Raw genomic sequence first — 20,718 nt, forward strand, 5'->3', positions numbered from 1 at the left:
TGTAAAAGGACCCCCTCAGTAAAGCACTACAGCCACTGCAAAAGTATTATGCAAAGCTGGGGTCTGTTTAACACAGGGGCATAGCCAGACTTCGGCAGGAGGGGGGTCCAGAGCCCAAGATGAGGGGGCACATTTTAGCCCCCCCCCCCCCCCCGCTGCCACCACCACCACCAACAACTTTGACCCCCCCCCCCCCCCCGCCGACAAACCTCTCGACCCCCATCACACCGCCAAACCTCCCCCGTCACCTACCTTTGCTGGCGGGGGACCCCAACCCTCGCCAGCCGAGGTCCTCTTCTTCCTTCGTTCTGTTTCTGAGTCTGACGTCCTGCACATTGTACGTGCAGGACGTCAGACTCAGAAACAGAACGAAGCCTTGCGTTGGAAGAAGAGGACCTCGGCTGGCGGGGGTTGGGGTCCCCCACCAGCAAATGTAGGCAACAGCGACAGCGGGTTGGCGGCGGGAGGGGGGGTCGAGAAGGTCATCGGCAGGGGGGTCCAGTGCCAAATCTACAGGGGCCCAGGCCCCCGTGGCCCCACGTAGCTACGCCATTGGTTTAACACCAACAGTGGCGTGAGGCAGCAAAGGCTAGAACCTAGGAGAAAGAATAATGCGAAGCTTGAGGCTATTATTTGGTTGGAAAGGCGGGGTACTTACGTGAGAACATAGTTGACGCTGACAATGCAGTGAGGCCTCGAAGACCTGCTGTTATGCACGATGGTGGCATAACTCTGCACCCACACCCAGCCCCCATGCTTGGCCAGGAAGCGATAATACTTGGTGGTCACTTGTCCTTTCACCAGCACTGTGCAAGAAAACGGGGCGGGGGGACGGAGAAGGGGAAGCAAGAGATGCATTAGCAGTAGTAGGCTTGTAATGTCAACTGCATTGCCTCATCTAAAATGCGCATTAATTATAGTCATATTCATCTACATTAGGGGCCCTGTTTACCAAGCCGTGCTAGCGTTTTTAGCGCGTGCTAAATGCTACAGTCGCCTTTAAGTTCCAATGGGTGAGTTAGGGGGTCCTTTTACTAAGGTGCGCTGAAAAATGGGCTGCGCTAGTGTAGGCGAGTGTTCTGGGCGCACGCTATTCCATCTTTCAACGCGCCTGTAAAAAAGGCCTTTTTTAAATCATTGCCGAAAATGTATGTGCGGCAAAATAAAAATTGGTGCGCATCCATTTCGGGTCTAAGACCTTACCACCAGCCATTGACTTAGCGGTAAGGTCTCAAGCGGTAACCCTGCGGTAACTGTCTACGCGCGTACAACGACGATTACTGCCCACGCAGGAAAATAAGAATTACCCGGCGCACATAAAACACAAATTACCGCCCGGGCCTCACGGTAACTGGGCAGTAACTCCAAATTGACGTGTGTTAGGCAGGGGCGTAGCCAGACTTTGGCGGGGGGGGGGTCCAGAGCCAAGGTGAGGGGGCACATTTTAGACACCCCCCCGGCGCCGCCACTAACACCCCCCCCCCCGCCATTGCCAACACCCACCGCCAGCACCACCAACAACAACTTTGACCCCCCCCCCCCCCGCCGACAACCCTCTCAACCCCCCCCCCCCCCGCCCTCCCGCTGTCACCTACCTTTGCTGGCGGGGGACCCCAACCCCCGCCAGCCGAGGTCCTTTTCTTCCTTCGTTTTGTTTCTGAGTCTGACGTCCTGCACGTACAACGTGCAGGACGTCAGACTCACAGAAACAGAACGAAGCCTTGCGATCTGCAGGGCTTTGTTCTGTACGTGCAGGACGTCAGACTCAGAAACAAAACGAAGGTTCCCCGCCAACAAAGGTAAGCGACGGCGGGTTGGCGACGGGAGGGGGGTTGAGAGGGTCGTCGGCAGGGGGGTCCAGGGCCAAATCTACGGGGGCCCAGGCCCCCATGGCCCCATATTACCTACGCCCCTGACGTTAGGTGCATGTAGGCGCCTACGCGGCTTAGTAAAAGGACCCCTTAGAACCCTGTTTACTAATACGCACCAGCATTTCTAGTGCACACCTAAAATTAGCATGCGCTAAACGCAAGAGACACCCATATATTCCTTTGGGTGTATTTAGCATTTAGCACACGCTAAAAACATTAGCACGCCCTTAGCGCTGCTTAGTAAACAGGCCCAAAGTATATAAACAGACAGATACAACCCTACATCTCACTTCTATAAACAATCGCAGATATGCACATGTATAACTGCAACAACTGCATGCAGATTCATACAGATACCACTGTAGGTTCAAATAAACTGTTTAGCTCCTTTGCCCAACTTCGAAGAGAGATATCTGAAAGAATAAATCTCTTCCAAGACAAAGTAATGTGAAGGGGTAGATGGAAAACTAGCCATGTCCCCTTCAGGGGCGTAGCCAGGCTTCGGCGGGAGAGGGGTCCAGAGCCTGAGGTGAGGGGGCACATTTTAGCCCCCCCCCCAGCACCGCCGATCCCCCTTCCATTGCTGACTTTGCCCCCCCTGCCGCTGACCCCCCCCCACCGCCATTACCAACTTTGTCCCCCTCCTGCTGCCAACCCTCTCAACCCCCCCTCCCACCGCCAACCCGCCATCGCCTACCTTTGTTGGTGGGGGACCCCAACCCCCGCCAGCCGAGGTCCTCTTCTTCTCGCAAAAGGCTTCCTTCTGTTTCTGACGTCCTGCACGTTCCGTGCACGTTCCGTGCACGTTCCGTGCAGGACATCAGAAACAGAAGGAAGCCTTTTGCGAGAAGAGGGCCTCGGCAGGTGGGGGTTGGGATCCCCCGCCAGCAAAGGCAGGCAATGGCGACGGCGGGTTGGCGGCAGGAGGGGGGGTCGGGCGTGTCGTCGGCAGGGGGGTCCAGGCCCCACATAGCTACGCCACTGGTCCCCTTAAAGAAATACTTATGCTCTCATTCTCTTGGTAATATTTTTGCATTAGACTCATCTCAACACTCTGGTCTTATATTATAAGTACGAATTGGTTCTTAAATGTTGAAAAAAAAGAGGATAAAATATGAAATAACCACAATTTCTCCCATCCTTATTTTTCACATATTAAACTTGGGGGGAGGTGGGGGAGGGGAGGTGGGGGAGAGAAGGGGGGGGGGAGAGAGAATGCCAGTAACAATGGACAGAGGAAAGTGGAGGAGTGGCCTAGTGGTTAGGGTGGTGGACTTTGGAACTGAGGAACTGAGTTGGATTCCCACTTCAGGCACAGGCAGCTCCTTGTGACTCTGGGCAAGTCACTTAACCCTCCATTGCCCCATGTAAGCCGCATTGAGCCTGCCATGAGTGGGAAAGCGCGGGGTACAAATGTAACAAAAATAAAATAGATACTATTGGAGATTCTACATGGAATGTTGCTATACTAGGCACAGGCAACTCCTTGTGAGTCTGGGCAAGTCACTTAACCCTCCATTGCCCCAGGTACAAATAAGTACCTGTAAGCCGCATTGAGCCTGCCATGAGTGGGAAAGCGCGGGGTACAAATGTAACAAAAATATATATATTTAAATATATCTTTCATAACTCCTTTGATATGAATTGTATCTATATGGGATGCGAGATCGGAATCTATATACAGTGGGGGAAATAAGTATTTGATCCCTTGCTGATTTTGTAAGTTTGCCCACTGACAAAGACATGAGCAGCCCATAATTGAAGGGTAGGTTATTGGTAACAGTGAGAGATAGCACATCACAAATTAAATCCGGAAAATCACATTGTGGAAAGTATATGAATTTATTTGCATTCTGCAGAGGGAAATAAGTATTTGATCCCCCACCAACCAGTAAGAGATCTGGCCCCTACAGACCAGGTAGATGCTCCAAATCAACTCGTTACCTGCATGACAGACAGCTGTCGGCAATGGTCACCTGTATGAAAGACACCTGTCCACAGACTCAGTGAATCAGTCAGACTCTAACCTCTACAAAATGGCCAAGAGCAAGGAGCTGTCTAAGGATGTCAGGGACAAGATCATACACCTGCACAAGGCTGGAATGGGCTACAAAACCATCAGTAAGACGCTGGGCGAGAAGGAGACAACTGTTGGTGCCATAGTAAGAAAATGGAAGAAGTACAAAATGACTGTCAATCGACAAAGATCTGGGGCTCCACGCAAAATCTCACCTCGTGGGGTATCCTTGATCATGAGGAAGGTTAGAAATCAGCCTACAACTACAAGGGGGGAACTTGTCAATGATCTCAAGGCAGCTGGGACCACTGTCACCACGAAAACCATTGGTAACACATTACGACATAACGGATTGCAATCCTGCAGTGCCCGCAAGGTCCCCCTGCTCCGGAAGGCACATGTGACGGCCCGTCTGAAGTTTGCCAGTGAACACCTGGATGATGCCGAGAGTGATTGGGAGAAGGTGCTGTGGTCAGATGAGACAAAAATTGAGCTCTTTGGCATGAACTCAACTCGCCGTGTTTGGAGGAAGAGAAATGCTGCCTATGACCCAAAGAACACCGTCCCCACTGTCAAGCATGGAGGTGGAAATGTTATGTTTTGGGGGTGTTTCTCTGCTAAGGGCACAGGACTACTTCACCGCATCAATGGGAGAATGGATGGGGCCATGTACCGTACAATTCTGAGTGACAACCTCCTTCCCTCCGCCAGGGCCTTAAAAATGGGTCGTGGCTGGGTCTTCCAGCACGACAATGACCCAAAACATACAGCCAAGGCAACAAAGGAGTGGCTCAGGAAGAAGCACATTAGGGTCATGGAGTGGCCTAGCCAGTCACCAGACCTTAATCCCATTGAAAACTTATGGAGGGAGCTGAAGATGCGAGTTGCCAAGCGACAGCCCAGAACTCTTAATGATTTAGAGATGATCTGCAAAGAGGAGTGGACCAAAATTCCTCCTGACATGTGTGCAAACCTCATCATCAACTACAGAAGACGTCTGACCGCTGTGCTTGCCAACAAGGGTTTTGCCACCAAGTATTAGGTCTTGTTTGCCAGAGGGATTAAATACTTATTTCCCTCTGCAGAATGCAAATAAATTCATATACTTTCCACAATGTGATTTTTCGGATTTAATTTGTGATGTGCTATCTCTCACTGTTACCAATAACCTACCCTTCAATTATGGGCTGCTCATGTCTTTGTCAGTGGGCAAACTTACAAAATCAGCAAGGGATCAAATACTTATTTCCCCCACTGTATTTTTAAATTCAGATCTTTCATAGAAGCAGTTTGTGCCTGGGAATCATTTCCTTAACTGATTTTGTTTTTTTCTTCTGTGTTCTGGAGATTGCCTGTTTTAAAGGGGGGGGGGGGGTTGCTAATGCTTTCTCTAATCATCTCCTGCACTAAGAGGTGAAAACATCCTCCAGGTCTGCAGAGGTAGAGGGGAGAGGGTGGAGGGGACAGTAGCGGAGTTTGGGGGAGGTTGAGTTCCTTACACAGGTGATGAGCGCAGCGTAAGTGGAAAGTGTCACAGCCATGGACGTGGTGGTAAAGCGTTTTCTCGATCAAGTCCTGAGGTTCGTAGCCAGTTAATTCAGCCACCCTGTAAGGAAAAAATAAAGCACACTGAGAGCCTGATTTCCCAAGGAAATCCTATACTGTATTTAGAAATAGGAGGAAACGTAGGGAAGCGGACCCTTAAAAGACTCATGGACTCTGCATTTGCCCCAGTTATTGTGCTAATCTGTAATTTACATAGTAACATAGTAGATGACGGCAGAAAAAGACCTGCACGGTCCATCCAGTCTGCCCAACAAGATAAACTCATATGTGCTACTTTTTGTGTATACCCCTACCTTGATTTGTACCTGTCCTCTTCAGGGCACAGACCGTATAACTCTGCCCAGCACTATCCCCGCCTCCCAACCACCTGCCCCGCCTCCTGCCACCGGCTCTGGCACAGACCGTATAAGTCTGCCCAGCACTATCCCCGCCTTCCAACCACCAGCCCCGCCTCCCATCCACCAGCCCCGCCTCCCACTACCGGCTCTGGCACAGACCGTATAAGTCTGCCCAGCACTGTCCCCGCCTCCCAACCACCAGTCCCGCCTCCCACCACCGGCTCTGGCACAGTATAAATATTTGTTAGTAATGGATGTATAAATTACAAGATGACATTGAGGGGCATTTTTTATATGATGTTTGCACAAAACATCCAAAATCCAAATAGGAAAGAAGGTAATTTTCAAAAAAAAAAAAAAAAAAAAAAGGAAAACTTTTTTTTTTCAAAAATATGATTTCAAACAAGGTTTTGTGCTTTGTGCGGTTTTTTTTCTTAGACCGTTTTCGAAAAAAAAAAAAACGTCCAAATGAAAAACAGAGAAAATCAAGCCATCGGGATGTAGGAGGGGCCAGATTTTTACTAGGCTGGTCCCCAAGACATCCCAGGAGAGCAATGAGGCACCCTAGGGGGCCACTGCAGTGGACTTCAAATAAATGCTCCCAGCTCCCAGATACACATTTCACCATTGCTCCCTTATCTTGTCTGCTGAGCCCCCCCAAAACTCACTACCTCTAACTGTACACCACTCTAATAGCCCTTTTGGGTGAAAGGGGCATCTATATGTGGGTACGGTGGGTTTCTGGTGAGTTCTGCAGGGCTCACAGTTTCCACCACAAGAGTAACAAGTAAGGGGAGATAGGGACCCGAATCCCCCACTCCATAGAGCACTACACCAGTCCAGGGACCTGCATAGTGCTCTAAGAGACCTGACTCTGAGGCTATCATAGAAGCTAGTAAGTCATATTTTTATTCACATTTTTAGGGGGTGGGAGGGGGTCAGTGACCACGAGGGGGGGGGGTATTGGGGGTCATCCCTAAATCCCTTCAGAAGTCATCTGGTCATTTAGGGCACCTCTTTGTGCCTTATTCATTGTAAAAACATGTCTAGCTCAAAACGTCTTACTTTTAGTTTTGATTTGAGCCATTATAGCTGAACAACATCCAAGTCTTAGGAACACCCAGATCCCACCCTTAACACGCCCCCGACATGCCCCCTTGAGATTTGGGCCCACTGGAGATGAACAGCATAGAAAATCGTCTGAACAATAGGTTTCAAAAATACTGATTTGGACGTTTTTGTGAGAAAAACGTGCAAATGCTGCTTTATGCCACTTTTTAGACGTTTTTCTCTTTTGAAAATGAGCCCCATGGAGGCGTATTTTCAAAGAACTTAGCCTTCCAAAGCTCCATAGGCTAAGTGCTTTGAAAATATGCCTCATTGTGTTGTACATTTATGGATTACATGCTCTCTTTTAGTGTGTGTTATCAGTTGACATTTTATTATTTTTATCTATAAATACCATTCGAGTGGTCACTTATGCACATTAGTGGTGTCATTTTTAAAATTAGTATCACTTTATTACGTCTCTGTTACCGTTTCCGGGATGGACTCACCTGGAATCTAAAAATATGAGCTTCATATCGAGACTGGCACGAAACATGAACATATTGCTATGCAGTTTGATCTCAGTGACTGCGCTCGGGGGCAGCGAGTGGCCCACGGCCACTAAGCCTACGTTCTGGTAACAGCCATCGAAGGGGGACATGTCCAGGCTGTACTGGCGGATCTTCAGGTAGCCACTGCAGTGAATAACCTGCCCAAAAGAAGGAACACAGCTGTATAGCAAGAGAGCTGGGACAGAACTGCACACAGAGGAGCCCATTAACTAAGCTGGGTAGCTGTAGGGTTACCATATGTCCGGATTTAACCGGACATGTCCTCTTTTTGAGGACATGTCCGGGCGTCCGGAAGGGTTTTGCCAGTCCGCCCGTTTGTCCAGATTTCTGGACAAACGGGCAAGCGGGTGGCGGGCCTATCCTAGCCTCCCCTTCCCTTACTTACTATCTACTGCCCTGGTGGTCTAGTGACCTCTTCGGGGCAGGAAAGAGCCCCCTCTTTTCTGCCCGGAGTGCTGCCTTGCCCTTCATCCTTCTCGGTCTCAGCTGGGGATTCAAAATGGCCGCCGAAGTCTCACGAGGCCGCTTCAAATCTCAGCAGCCATTTTGAATCCCCAGCCGAGATCGAGAAGGATGCAGGGCAAGGGCAGGCAGCGCTCCGGGCAGGAAAGAGGGGGCTTTTTCCTGCCCTGAAGAGGTCACTAGACCACCAGGGCAGTAAATAGTAAGTAAGGGGAGGGGAATATGTGACAAGGGGGAGGGAAGGTGATGGGAGGGGAGCTGATGGGGGGCAGGGGAGGGGAATATGTGACAGGGGGCGGGATGAGGATCCAAAAGGGACGTGGTGTGGGCGGGGCAGGGACGTGACATGTGTCCTCTTTTTCAGAGGACAAAATATGGTAACCCTAAACTAGCACAGACCACTTTTCAGCACACTTTAGTAAAAGGACCCCATAGAGAAACAGCACATGAGGACCTTCTGGTCTGTCCAGGCTCCTTCGAGTGAGCTCTGGAAAGATTGCACATTTTCCTGGTATCTTTCCCATGATCTGCATCTTTCTAGTGAGTCCATCTGTTTAAAAGCTAACTACGATGATTAACGTTTACTAGAAGACATAGAGGCATATTTTCAAAGCACTTTGGGAGGCTAAGTTCCATAGGTTTCTATGGAACTTTGGGAGGCTAAGTGCTTTGAAAATGAGCCTGATGGTGCTAATAGATTTGAAGTGCACTGGTTTAAAAAGAAAGTTTGAAAAAAAGGACGGATGAAGATTTGAGGCAACCGATTAGCAGCTTTAATCTGCATTATGAGACATGCCTTTCGGAGGGTCCACAAAACTATTTTTGCATGCTTAATATGAGAAATTGACTGGCATATACATTTATTTAATAAGAATCCAATAGGCCTTAATCAATGATAAATATTCTTACTGCAGAATAATCAAATGAATCTCACACGTAAACCTTTCTGCAATTTCAAATTTACAAGATATTATTCTTTAGGTAACGGACCATCGGAGGCAAGCTTCAATTGAGTAAGTTCTTCTCAAATAATAGGAAGTAGGTATACACCTTATATCGTCATCAGTCCGTGTGAGATTTTTAAACTTCCATTCGTTATTTTAAATGTCCTTTTTTTTTTTTTCATTTTTGCATTTTATAATGTTTTTAACGTTCATTTACTGAATTACAAGTACATGAACTTAGTTGATTAGTAACCTTGTTTATTTTGATTATAGGGGATTACCTTGAAACAGCAGAAGGTGAAACACATGGTGGTGGAGATCAAAATATTAACGGAATTCAAGCATGCGTGGGATAAACATAAAGGAATCCTGCTCGGAAGGAATGGATCCTCAGGAGCTTAGCCGAGATTGGGTGGCAAGAGCCGGTAGTGGGAGGCGGAATAGTGTTGAGCAGACTTATACGGTCTGTGCCAGAGCCGGTGGTGGGAGGCGAGGCTGGTGGTTGGGAGGCGGGGATAGTGCTGGGCAGACTTATACGGTCTGTGCCAGAACCGGTGGTGGGAGGGGCGAGGCTGGTGGTTGGGAGGCGGGATAGTGCTGGGCAGACTTATACGGTCTGTGCCAGAACCGGTGGTGGGAGGCGGGGCTGGTGGTTGGGAGGCAGGGATAGTGCTGGGCAGACTTATACGGTCTGAGCCCTGAAGAGGACAGGTACAAATCAAGGTAGGGTATACACAAAAAGTAGCACATATGAGTTTATCTTGTTGGGCAGACTGGATGGACCGTGCAGGTCTTTTTCTGCCGTCATCTACTATGTTACTATATTACTATGCATTATACCCCTTGAAGAGCTTATTAAGAGGTAAGTACTTGCAATTCAGTAAATGAACGTTAAAAACATTATAAAATGCACAAATGAAAAAAAAAAACATAAAATAATGAATGGAAGTTTAAAAATCTCACACGGACTGATGACAATATAAGGTGTATACTACTTCCTACTGTTTGAGAAAAATTTACTCAATTGAAATTTACCTCTGATGGTCCGTTACCTAGAGAATAATGTCAAGTAAATCTGAAATTGCAGAAAGGTTTACTTGTGAGATATACTTTTATTTATATATGAATGGTTGCCGAGAGTTTTTCTATTATCTTGATGTTGGTTATCCCTGCACGTAGTCAATAACTGAAACCCTATTTTAAAGTGCTGCATCTTTCTATGTCATAAAATGCAAAAATATTTCATATCATACCCATGACCACTGAAATAAGGTGCAACTACCCCCTCCCCAGGCACGTCAAATACACAGAAACTCTTCCCCCATTCCTCACACTGCCCCAAACATCGCTACATTCGGCTAACGGCCATCCCTCTTCCAAATGAGATTCTCCAATACAAAATAAATTGATGGGGCCTTCCATGGCTGTGGCCTATGAAACCCACCTTGTATCCTCCACACGTCAGACCCGCGTTCCTCTTGGCCAGCACACACTTCATCCGCATGAAAAAAGAGCGCTCGATCTCGTACTCTGGTGAGGCAAATTCGTTTCCAAGAAAAAGAGAAGAGAAAGGGGAAGGATTAAAACGGGGGAAAGGACTGCACGACTGCTACCTGCTTCCTATTGAGGCTAGAATCTATTTCAGATTGGCGGGTTTTCTCTTAAACTTTTACACGGCTTGACACACATTTTATATTCATTTACACTTTGAGAACAAGACGTACTGTAGGTTATTCTTTTCCATCATCATAAAGGTAAAAAGAGATTACATTTCTTTGAATTAGGGTTGGCGTTTCAAGCAGCAAGATTATGGACTATGATTTCGCCTAGATTTAAATCTTCTCAGTCCAATATTCTCTTTAGGAAAAATTTGAAAACCCTTTTGTTTCAGAAATATGTATCCCATGCTAACCACTGATTTACTTTTTTTTTTTCTATTATGCCTCTTCTTCCCAGTTAAATGAAACCGGCTTCTTAAAAACTTGGAACCCGCTTAGCACTGCGAGGCAATAGCCGGATCGAAAACCAATTTACCATTACAAAACCAAAAGCATAGGGAGATGTACCTTACCCTGAACGAAATGCGAGTGGTAGGGCTGATGGGCTGTTAGCACTGCCGTCATCTCATCATGATCTGCAGGGTGGATGTACTCATAAATGCTATTTCCGGTGAGTTCTACCTGTTACAGAGGAGGATTTCAGCTTTACCTGTATTTACACAAGGGCGCGATGTGAAACTGAAATAAAATGGCTGCCTTAGGTAACTGTTGTACGATTGCTCTGGGCTCTGTTGGGTCATTCCCATACTAGAGTCAACTCTCTACAGCAGAATCAACCTGACAGGTGGTTATCAATCTGCTTGTTTGTTCCTCTAATCGGTAGGGTCTTGGCAAACTTAATCTGTAAATACAGATAGGACCCGTTATCTGTTTCCACGTTCACACCTGCCCGGTAGGCATGCAGATAAAGCACAGGCACACATACCTGCGACAGACCCAGATGCACAGATGCCGTCTCGGAAATGTACATGATTTTCCCATCGGGGGCCACCACAAAGATGAAACCGTCTAAGGTCTAAATAGGGAGAAAACAAGGCACCTGGGAATTAGCTGCTGTTATTCCTGGATCAGAGAGAGCTGCAATGCAAACGAGGTGTACATTAGCAAGCACTTGGGTGGTCAAATACCCCCCCTCAGCAGCAAGGCAGAAGGTGCTATCTTGGGGACCCTGTTTTTTTGTTAAACACCTCTAAGCAGAGGCTTTCGTTTCTTTAAAACCCTTCTCTGCAAACATCTGCTGAGCTGAGGCTAATGCCGGGAATGTTTATGTAAAATAAAGCTTAAGCAGGGGGCAACATTATACACTGGGGATCAGCTGTTTGTTTCGTGAGAGACAAAGGCAAGTGGTCCAGCACGAAATACTGGCGGAAGCAGATACATGTGGTGAACAGCACATTTGAAAACAGATCTTTTTATCCCTAAAGTTACTTTGCAAAATGGAGGCTATTTTTAATACATAATCCCCCCGGATTTTCTATAGTACGACTTAAGTTGCATGCGCAAATCCGGTCGTTTTATAGTTTGCATGTGCAACTTAATTAGTTTAACAAGCTAATCAGTGCTGATAATTGCACTTAACAAGCAATTATTGACACCAATTAACATTAATTAGAATTTAGACACATAACTATTTAAGCGTATTCTACAAAGTGATACGTGTAAATTTTTTTTTTAATAAATTGTAAGATGCGGATCTGAAAAAAGGGGGCATGGCCATGGGCAGGTTGTGGTCATTCCTTGAATTTACGTGTAGTGTAATAGAATATGCCTGTTCCGCACGCCATTTAGGAATCGACATTTACACCAGATTTTCATTGGCGTAAATGGCCACAACTAAATATAGTTGCAGAAAATGGTCACTGGGCATATTCTATAAACTGTGCCTAGATTCTGTAGTCTATAAACCAAGCCTAACTTTAGGCATAGTTTATAGAATACGCCTAGGCATATTTTTTTCTGCGCAATATATAGAACCTAACCCAATATGTTGGAAAGGCTGAAGCAGCTAGGGCTCTTCAGCTTGGAGAAAAGGCGGCTGAGGGGAGATATGATATGATAGTCATCTATAAAATAATGTGGAGTTGAACGGATAGATGTGAAGCGTCTGTTTACACTTTCCAAAAATACTAGGACTAGGGGGCTTGCGATGAATCTATAATGTAGTAAATTTAAAACGAATCGGAGAAAAGTTTTCTTCATCCAACGTGTAATTAAACTCTGGAATTCATTGCCAGAGAATGTGGTAAAGGCGGTTAGCTTAGCGGAGTTTAACAAAGGTTTGGACGGCTTCCTAAAGAAAAAGTCCATAAACCATTATTAAATGGACTTGGGGAAAATCCACTATTTCTGGGATAAGCAGTATCTTGCCAGGTATTTGTGACCTGGATTGGCCACTGATGGAAACAGGAATCTGGGCTTGATGGACCTCTGGTCTTTCCCAGTATGGCAATACTTATGTACTTATGTAGAAACGGGTCTGTTAAGTAACTATTACTATGGCATATTATAATCATTCATTAATTATTATGTGCATTTTTTCATTTTTCTACTTTATACCTTTTCATTGATATCTCAATGCGAGTTCTATACAGAGTTCAGAAGGTATTTCCTTGTCACTGAAGGCTTACAATCGGTTGGTACCTGAGGCTCTGGAGTGATTTTCATGGCCCCAAGACAAAGCAGCAGAATCTGAACCTTGGTTTACCTGGTTTCTCAGCCTGCTGTAACCACTACTGATCCATCTATGCCTTGCATCTGTTTATAGGTAGAGAAGCAGTGAGGATTTAAAGGCCTCATAGTCTGAATATACATCCAGTTTTTTATTTGTCTGCGATTTGCTCTGTAGGTCTTTCACTGGGCCTCACAGTCTCTGATTCAGTCCTCATCCATCTGTCTCTCTTCTAGCGCTCTATCCTTCCATGTCTCTTTCTTGGCCAGCGTTCCTTGTTCTCTCATCTGTTTCCCTTTCTCTGCATTTTTCTGTCCCTGTCTTTGAGACCCTGGGGCTCAGGGAGAGTCCCTTTCTGTCCTAAATTGGAGGTTGGGTAACAGTGAGCACAGCAAAGAATGACACAAGGGACAAAGCAGGGGAATTATCTGTAGCTCTGTTAGAAATCGCATAGAAATTAATACATGCATCGGTCATATCTTCGCACTTTTAAATGACGTGTGAGGGGTGTGTGTTTTATTATTTGTTTGTTGGGAGGGGGGTTACTACACAAGGGAGAATTTAGACAGGAGAAGGGCTTAAAATGTTGTAGTCACCGAGAATCATTGTTAACACAAGAGGAGTTAAAAATTAGACAGGTGGGAAAGTTAAAAAGTTCAAAATGGGGCACATTTCCTTTAATCATTAATACTCCCAACACAGTACCTGTAAAAGGTGAGATCCTAATTCCCGACCAACATTATCCAAACTGCTGGTTCTGCTAGAATGACCCCAGGCTTCTCCAAGCCCTGTTTAGTTAAAAAGGAAATGCAAAGAAAGAAGTCAGAACACAACAAAATAAAACATGTACACAGGAGTTATTCCTGGCCTCTAAAATTAAGAAAAGAAAAGAAAATACTGCCTCTGGGGTATAAATTTCATAACAGCAGGCCTATGTAAAAATTTCCAAAAAGGCCTTATTGTATTCTAAAATATAAAGACCCCCAAACACATCCAATTATGCTCAGAAAGAACATGAGTAACAAACCCACATGCATGCAAAAAATATTATTAAAGGAGCCTCTAATATTACTGCAAACTTCAAATAAACTACTTATAAAGAGCTCACTGATTTAATTATCATTTGAAGTCAAGTTCTTAACATACATAATAACATGGTAGATGACGGCAGAGAAAGACCTGTACGGTCCATCCAGTCTGCCCAACAAGATAAACTCATATGTTCTGCTTTATGTGCATACCTGACTTTGATTTGTATCTGCCATTATCTGCCATTTTCAAGGCACAGACCGTAGAAGTCTGCCCAGCACTAGCCCCGCCTCCCAACCACTAGCCCCGCCTCCCACTCTGCCGCCCATAATGGCAACCAGGATGCTCACGTTCCTTAAATGAGTAAAACTGGAGATGTTTGACGTCATGGTTTGATATTTCTTATGTAGGGGCCCTTTTACAGAGCGGCGGTGATAATTCCAGGTTGAGCTTGTGCCATTTCCGGGGGAAAAACCCCAGAAATGGTTAGTGCAGCGGTAACCTGGTGGTAATCAGTCATTGCCGTGTGCTGACTGGCTCCATCTCTATCTGTTTTCAAATCTATGCTGAAAACCCACCTTTTCATTGCTGCTTTTTAGCTCCCATTAATTCCCTTACCCGTAACTGTCTTGTTTGTCTGTATTACTTAGATTGTAAGCTCTTTTGAGCAGGGACTGTCTCTTTGTATCAGGTGTTCAATGCTGCATGCGTCTGGTAGCGCTATACAAATGCTAAGAATAATAATAATAATAATAAGTTTTAATTATTGCCAACTACTGCTCATTATTGCTTGTTAAGTGCCGTTAACAACGCTGATTGGCTTTTTAGACCAATTAAGTTATGTGCGTTGTTATGGAATATGCTTAGATTTTGGTGCGGATCTCTAGGCACTCTATATAGAATCCGTGAGTTAATGCTTGTGAAGGGAATTAACAAATGCTAGATTCTAAGAAGCCCATAGGTATAAAGGTGTCCTTTTACTAACTGAATGGGCTTCTTTGTATTTAGTGCATGCTAACCAGTAGCGCTGATTCATAAAAGGAGCCCTACGTACCTTTGCAAAATAAAGAATACATCTAGAAATATTTCTAGCAAACTCTGTACATTCATCCAAAATTTTACATTTCACAATAGGAAAATATGTCTAATTTTTCAAATGGTTCTACCTTTCTCCGATTGTGTCTTCTCTCACTGAATTGCAATCCAAAAAAGATGACATACAATTCCAATGCAAAACACAAAATTATTTCTACTAGCTAAAATGCATGGAATAAAGAGAGAGTTTGCAATACTGTTCAATATTTTTGTATTAGGAGAAAAGGACTTCATGTGACCAAGGGCTTAGACTCCATTATCCAAACAGCTTCTCAACAAATCAGCAATAAGGCCCCTTTGTAATCACAGGCAGTGGCATAGCTATGGGGGGGCCATGGGGGCCTGCCCCCCCCCCAATTTGCTCTGGGCCCCTGGTTTGGCTGGCAGGGGTCCCCAACCCCCACCAGCTGAAAACTTCATCCAATGCTAGTTTCCGGCTCCTGTTCTCTCTCCCTCCTCACATCCAGCACACTCGTTTTTAATTAAATTGACCATGCGTCAGAGGGGAAGAGAGAGCAGGGAAGGCAATGCAGCGGATGCGTCGGAGACCAGCGCTAGGTGAAGACTTCAGCTGGTAGGGGTTAGGGACACCCCCCCAGCCAAGATATGTACAGCGGGAGCAGTGGGTGAGGAGCGGCAGGGTGGCAGCGGACCAAAATGTACCTCCCCGCCTTGGGCTCTGCCCCCCTCCCACCTCAAGGTCCCAAAAACTCCGATAACATACACATCAACATTTCCTACACAATATGTGATCTTTCATCCAATATCATGACGTGTAAGTAACATAACATAGTAGATGACGGCAGAAAAAGATCTGCACGGTCCATCCAGTCTGCCCAACAAGATAAACTCATATGTGCTACTTTTTGTGTATACCCTACTTTGATTTGTACCTGTCCTCTTCAGGGCACAGACCGTATAAGCACTATCCCCGCCTCCCAACCACCGGTCCCGCCTCCCACCACTGGCTCTGGCACAGACCGTAACAATCAATATAACGTTTGAATGCCATCTGTGTCAAATGAATATACTTAATAATGCCATCAAAATTGTCCAGTCAGAAAAATAAGTGGTTCAAACAGCCAGCACTTATCTCAAGTTCCCAATGGGGATCTCCGTTTCACCAAAGGCTTCCTGGGGGGAAATGTAGCTTAAACCTGCATCTCACTGAACTCCATAATGCACAACAGAGCCGGCATGACACAGGGAGCTGCTTCAATGGTGAATTTTTTTCACCTCATTCCATTCTGACCTATTCTTTTAGGGCCCCTTTCACAAAGCAGCGGTATGGGTATGACCGCTTTGCTGCACGCCAATCCAGCACTACCACAGGAGCCCAACAATACTGCCTTCCCCCATTGCACACCATTTCCAGCGCTGAACAAAAATACTTTTTTTTATTTTTTAGTGCCAGGGGCTTATCTGGCAGTAATCGGGCAGCCCCATGAGCTGCCTGGTTACCGCCAGGTTACGGCAGGAGCCCTTACCATCCCCTAATTAAGTGGCAGTAAGAATTCCCCCAGGAAATGAGCACGCGGCGAGTTGTTCACTTACCGCAAGTAACAATACTAACTGGAAAATCACTCGGTGATGTCAAAACTCAATTCAAAGGCTAAAGTGAGAAATGAATTCTCTGTAGATTAACACCATAAAGGAATGGCGGGGGGGGGGGGGGGAGACCTCAGATGCCCGTGAAATCCTCAGGATGCTGTTACAATATCAAATTCCAGCATCCAAGTCACAGATCCCAGCTCCTATCATTGGTCATAAAAACCCCCAACCAAACCAAAAGACAATTTTTATCAGTGCAAAAAAAAAGCTTCAACTGTGAAAATATTGTGAGCGGCTAGGCTCAATGGTTGCCAGCATTGCGTTGGACAGGCAGTAACTTAAAGAAGGCACAGCAGTATCTAATCCCATGATGTTTCTACTGCCCTACAAAGCTAAGTTCAACTTTTAGTCTTATGAATTTGTCACAATATTTTCACAGTTGAAGATTTTTTGCACCGATAAAAATTGTCTTTTGGTTTGGTTGGGGGTTTTTAATGACCAATGATAGGAGCTGGGATCTGTGATTTCGATGCTGGAATTTGATATTTTAACAGCATTCTAAGGATTTCACAGGAGTGGAGTGGAGGAGTGGCCTAGTGGTTAGAGCACCAGTCTTGCAATCCAGAGGTGGCCAGTTCAAATCCCACTGCTGCTCCTTGTGATCTTGGGCAAATCACTTAACCCTCCATTGCCTCAGGTACAAACTTAGATTGTGAGCCCTCCTGGGACAGAGAAATATCCAGAGTACCTGAATATAACTCACCTTGAGCTACTACTGAAAAAGGTGTGAGCAAAATCTAAATAAATAAATATATGGATTATTGCTGCTATTGAAGATTCTACATGGAATGTTGCCACTTTTTGAGATTGTGGGCAACTATTTGAGATTCTAGATGGAATGTTGCTAGTGGAGGAGTGGCCTAAGGGTTAGAGCACCAGTCTTGCAATCCAGAGGTGGCCAGTTCAAATCCCACCACTGCATCTTGTGATCTTGGGCAAGTCACCTAACCCTCCACTGCCTCAGGTACAAACTTAGATTGTGAGCCCTCCTGGGACAGAGAAATATCCAGAGTATCTGAAAAAGCTACTACTGAAAAAGGCGTGAGCAAAATCTAAATAAATAAATATGAGGTCTTTTCCCCCACCATTCCTTTATGGTGTTAATCTACAGAGGATTCATTTTTCACTCAAGCCTTTGAGTCACTTACCACAAGGCCATTCCTTTTTTTAAATAAAAAGCCTTTTGCCTCTCTGCGGTAAAACGGAGCCTCGATATGCAGCAAATCGGGGGCCCCTTTTACTAAGCCGCGTGCCCAACACACGCCAAAATGAATTAACCGCCCAACTACGAAGTGCCTCTTGCGGTAATTTCATTTTTGGTGCACGTTCGCTACGCGCATCTGAAAACTATTTTTTTAATTTTCCGACGCACATAGCAGATACGTGCCAAGTGGCATCTGATGCATGTAGGTCGTTACCACGCAGATTCTTTACCACTAGGTCTATGGTTGGTGGTAAAAGTCAGACACCAAAAATGGACATGCGGCAATTTTGATTTTGTTGCACGTCCGTTTTTGGCAAAAATTTTAAAAAGGCATTTTTTGGTACGTGTGCTGAAAAATATTTCTGCGCGTGCCCAAAACCCACGACTACACTACCGCAGGCCACGTTTTGCCACGGCTTAGTAAAAGGACCTCCAAATGAACCAATGCTACTGCAGCTTTCTAAAAGGGGCCCTTAATTATGAAGGGTGGATCATTGCAGTGGATTGGTGGAAACAGAAATCATATTTTTCAAGATCTTTGGTTAGTTCAGAATTCTCCTATTTTTGTGGGGGGAAAAAAAGAAATGCATTTTCCTGAACTTATAAGCATAAAGCGTTGCTTTTTGGTATTTTCTTATGATATTTGAAAACTATTTCAATAAGCTATAAAAACGGGAGGGAGGAAGGAAGGAAGCCAACATGAGAACTATGATAAAACTAATTTGTCATAAACATGCTTCTAAATTATCAGAAATAAAAAAGACATTTTAAACCTGCTTATCAATAAAAATATGAATCTATTTTTTCTGTTATAGATAAATAGTTTTTTACATCTTTTTATTAAAATATTTTCTTAAATTTTACAACTTGCAATTAACAATATAACAGGACAGAAAAGCATCCGCTGTAACTAGAACAGAAATTCACAAATTGCTACTACTACTACTTAACATTTCTAGAGCGCTACTAGGGTTACGCAGCGCTGTACAAATTAACGAATAAGGATGGTCCCTGCTCAGAAGAGCTTACAATCTAAAGGACGAAATGTCAAGGTGGGGCAGTCTAGATTTCTTGAATAGAGGTATCGAAGGTGACATTGAAGAGGTGGGCTTTGAGCAAGGATTTGAAGATGGGCAGGGAGGGGGCCTGGCGAATGGGCTCAGGGAGTTTATTCCAAGCATGGGGTGAGGCGAGGCAGAAAGGGCGGAGCCTGGAGTTGGCGGTGGTGGAGGTTACAGGTAGGGACGTAAGGGGAGATGAGGGTAGAGAGGTAAGGAGGGGCTGCAGATCGAGTGCATTCGTAGGTGAGTATTATTTAAAGTCCAGGAGATCTAAAAGATAATAATAAAAATAGCAACAAAAAGGTGATCTGTAGTTATGTTATCATGGCCTGAGTCCAGGTGCTGATCTTGCCATGATATGAGTCTAATGGTGACCACGTTCTTAATGACGATTGAAGTGAATGCTTCATACTTCCTTATTACACACAAACTGCTCTGCCATTCCATAAAGTTTAGTTGCGAGTTGCCCTTCCAGTTGCATATGATATGATGGAGAGCAACTGCTATCATAGCGTTAAACAGTTTTTTTTTAACTGACAACACGACATTTTTGCAAGAGAGGAGACCAAAGACGTTTTTGATTTAACTACAATTGTGCGCATATTTTCATGGGTGAATAATATTACACAGCAAAAAAGCAAAAAGGCACACAACTGCTTACAAAACAGTAGCTATAAAACAACAAAGCAGAGTGGAGTCAATGCATTTATTGGAACAATACCCGACGTGGCCACGTTTCGCCCTCAGGCTGCATCAGGGGTACAAACTATCAGAAGTGTATATAAATATGTCATACACATATCAGTTAAGTTGGGAGCAGCAGATAAGTGGAACTAGATTTCTGGAACAATTGTTTTTAGCTCACTACAAGTGTGTATGACATATTTATATACACTTCTGATAGTTTGTACCCCTGACGCAGCCTGAGGGCGAAATGTGGCCACGTCGGGCATTGTTCCAATAAATGCATTGATTCCACTCTGCTTTGTTGTTTTATATCTAATATTACACAGCAACATCCGAGATTGATCAAGACCCCTGAGGCAGGCCTTAGGGCCGAAACACGGCCGTGTCGGGTCGTTTTTTTTAGAAACCCAATGAAGTTTGGTTTTTTTTTTTGTATCCTCCTTGGTTTCTCCTCACTTCTTTTTGTTTCACATCTCACAGTACCGTGAGAATTTTTTACCTCTTTTTTTTTTTGTTTGTTTGTATGAAATATCCAGGTCTCTGGGCAGGTCAAATATTACAACCTTTCTGTTCCAATAGGCTTTTAACATTTTTGCAAAAGTAAATCATATGAGATTCATCTAAACAAGACCAGCTTAGGTCCAATTTAGATAAACTTCTAATTTTGGCTATTGGGGATGGGGTCCAGTAAGCTTTATGGAAAATAAAACACGATGATTGGTGTATTGCAGCCGATTTTGTGGGTATCTACAGGAACACAATTTTAAATGCAACAGTATTAAACAAGACAAATAATAACCAACTCTAAGGCTTAGGGGTGTTGGGTTTTGTTTTTGTTGGAGTGAAAGACGTTCATAAAGGACGTCCCTGATGAGCACTTGGACGTTTTTTTTCCCCGATTTTTTTTTTTTGTTACATTTAGAGAAGTTTTTCAATCCCGTGCCGTACAGACGTCTCGTTAGATTTTCCACGGTTAGGCAATCGGAA

General features: G+C 44.9%; 1 protein-coding gene across 1 annotated transcript in view; it reads right to left on the minus strand.

Moving 5' to 3' along the window:
* Positions 1 to 20,718, minus strand: part of SIM1 (SIM bHLH transcription factor 1) — a 133,474-nt gene that overhangs the window by 43,164 nt on the left and 69,592 nt on the right. The window contains exons 2-8 of the mRNA XM_030195659.1: positions 13,750 to 13,832; positions 11,302 to 11,391; positions 10,889 to 10,997; positions 10,262 to 10,347; positions 7,349 to 7,548; positions 5,388 to 5,494; positions 659 to 806 (exon numbers count right to left, since the gene is read on the minus strand). Coding sequence (XP_030051519.1) covers positions 659 to 806; positions 5,388 to 5,494; positions 7,349 to 7,548; positions 10,262 to 10,347; positions 10,889 to 10,997; positions 11,302 to 11,391; positions 13,750 to 13,832 — 823 coding nt within the window. The remainder of the gene's footprint in view (positions 1 to 658; positions 807 to 5,387; positions 5,495 to 7,348; positions 7,549 to 10,261; positions 10,348 to 10,888; positions 10,998 to 11,301; positions 11,392 to 13,749; positions 13,833 to 20,718) is intronic.

The sequence above is a fragment of the Microcaecilia unicolor genome, chromosome 3 (assembly GCF_901765095.1).
Source record: "Microcaecilia unicolor chromosome 3, aMicUni1.1, whole genome shotgun sequence".
NCBI lineage: Eukaryota > Metazoa > Chordata > Amphibia > Gymnophiona > Siphonopidae > Microcaecilia > Microcaecilia unicolor.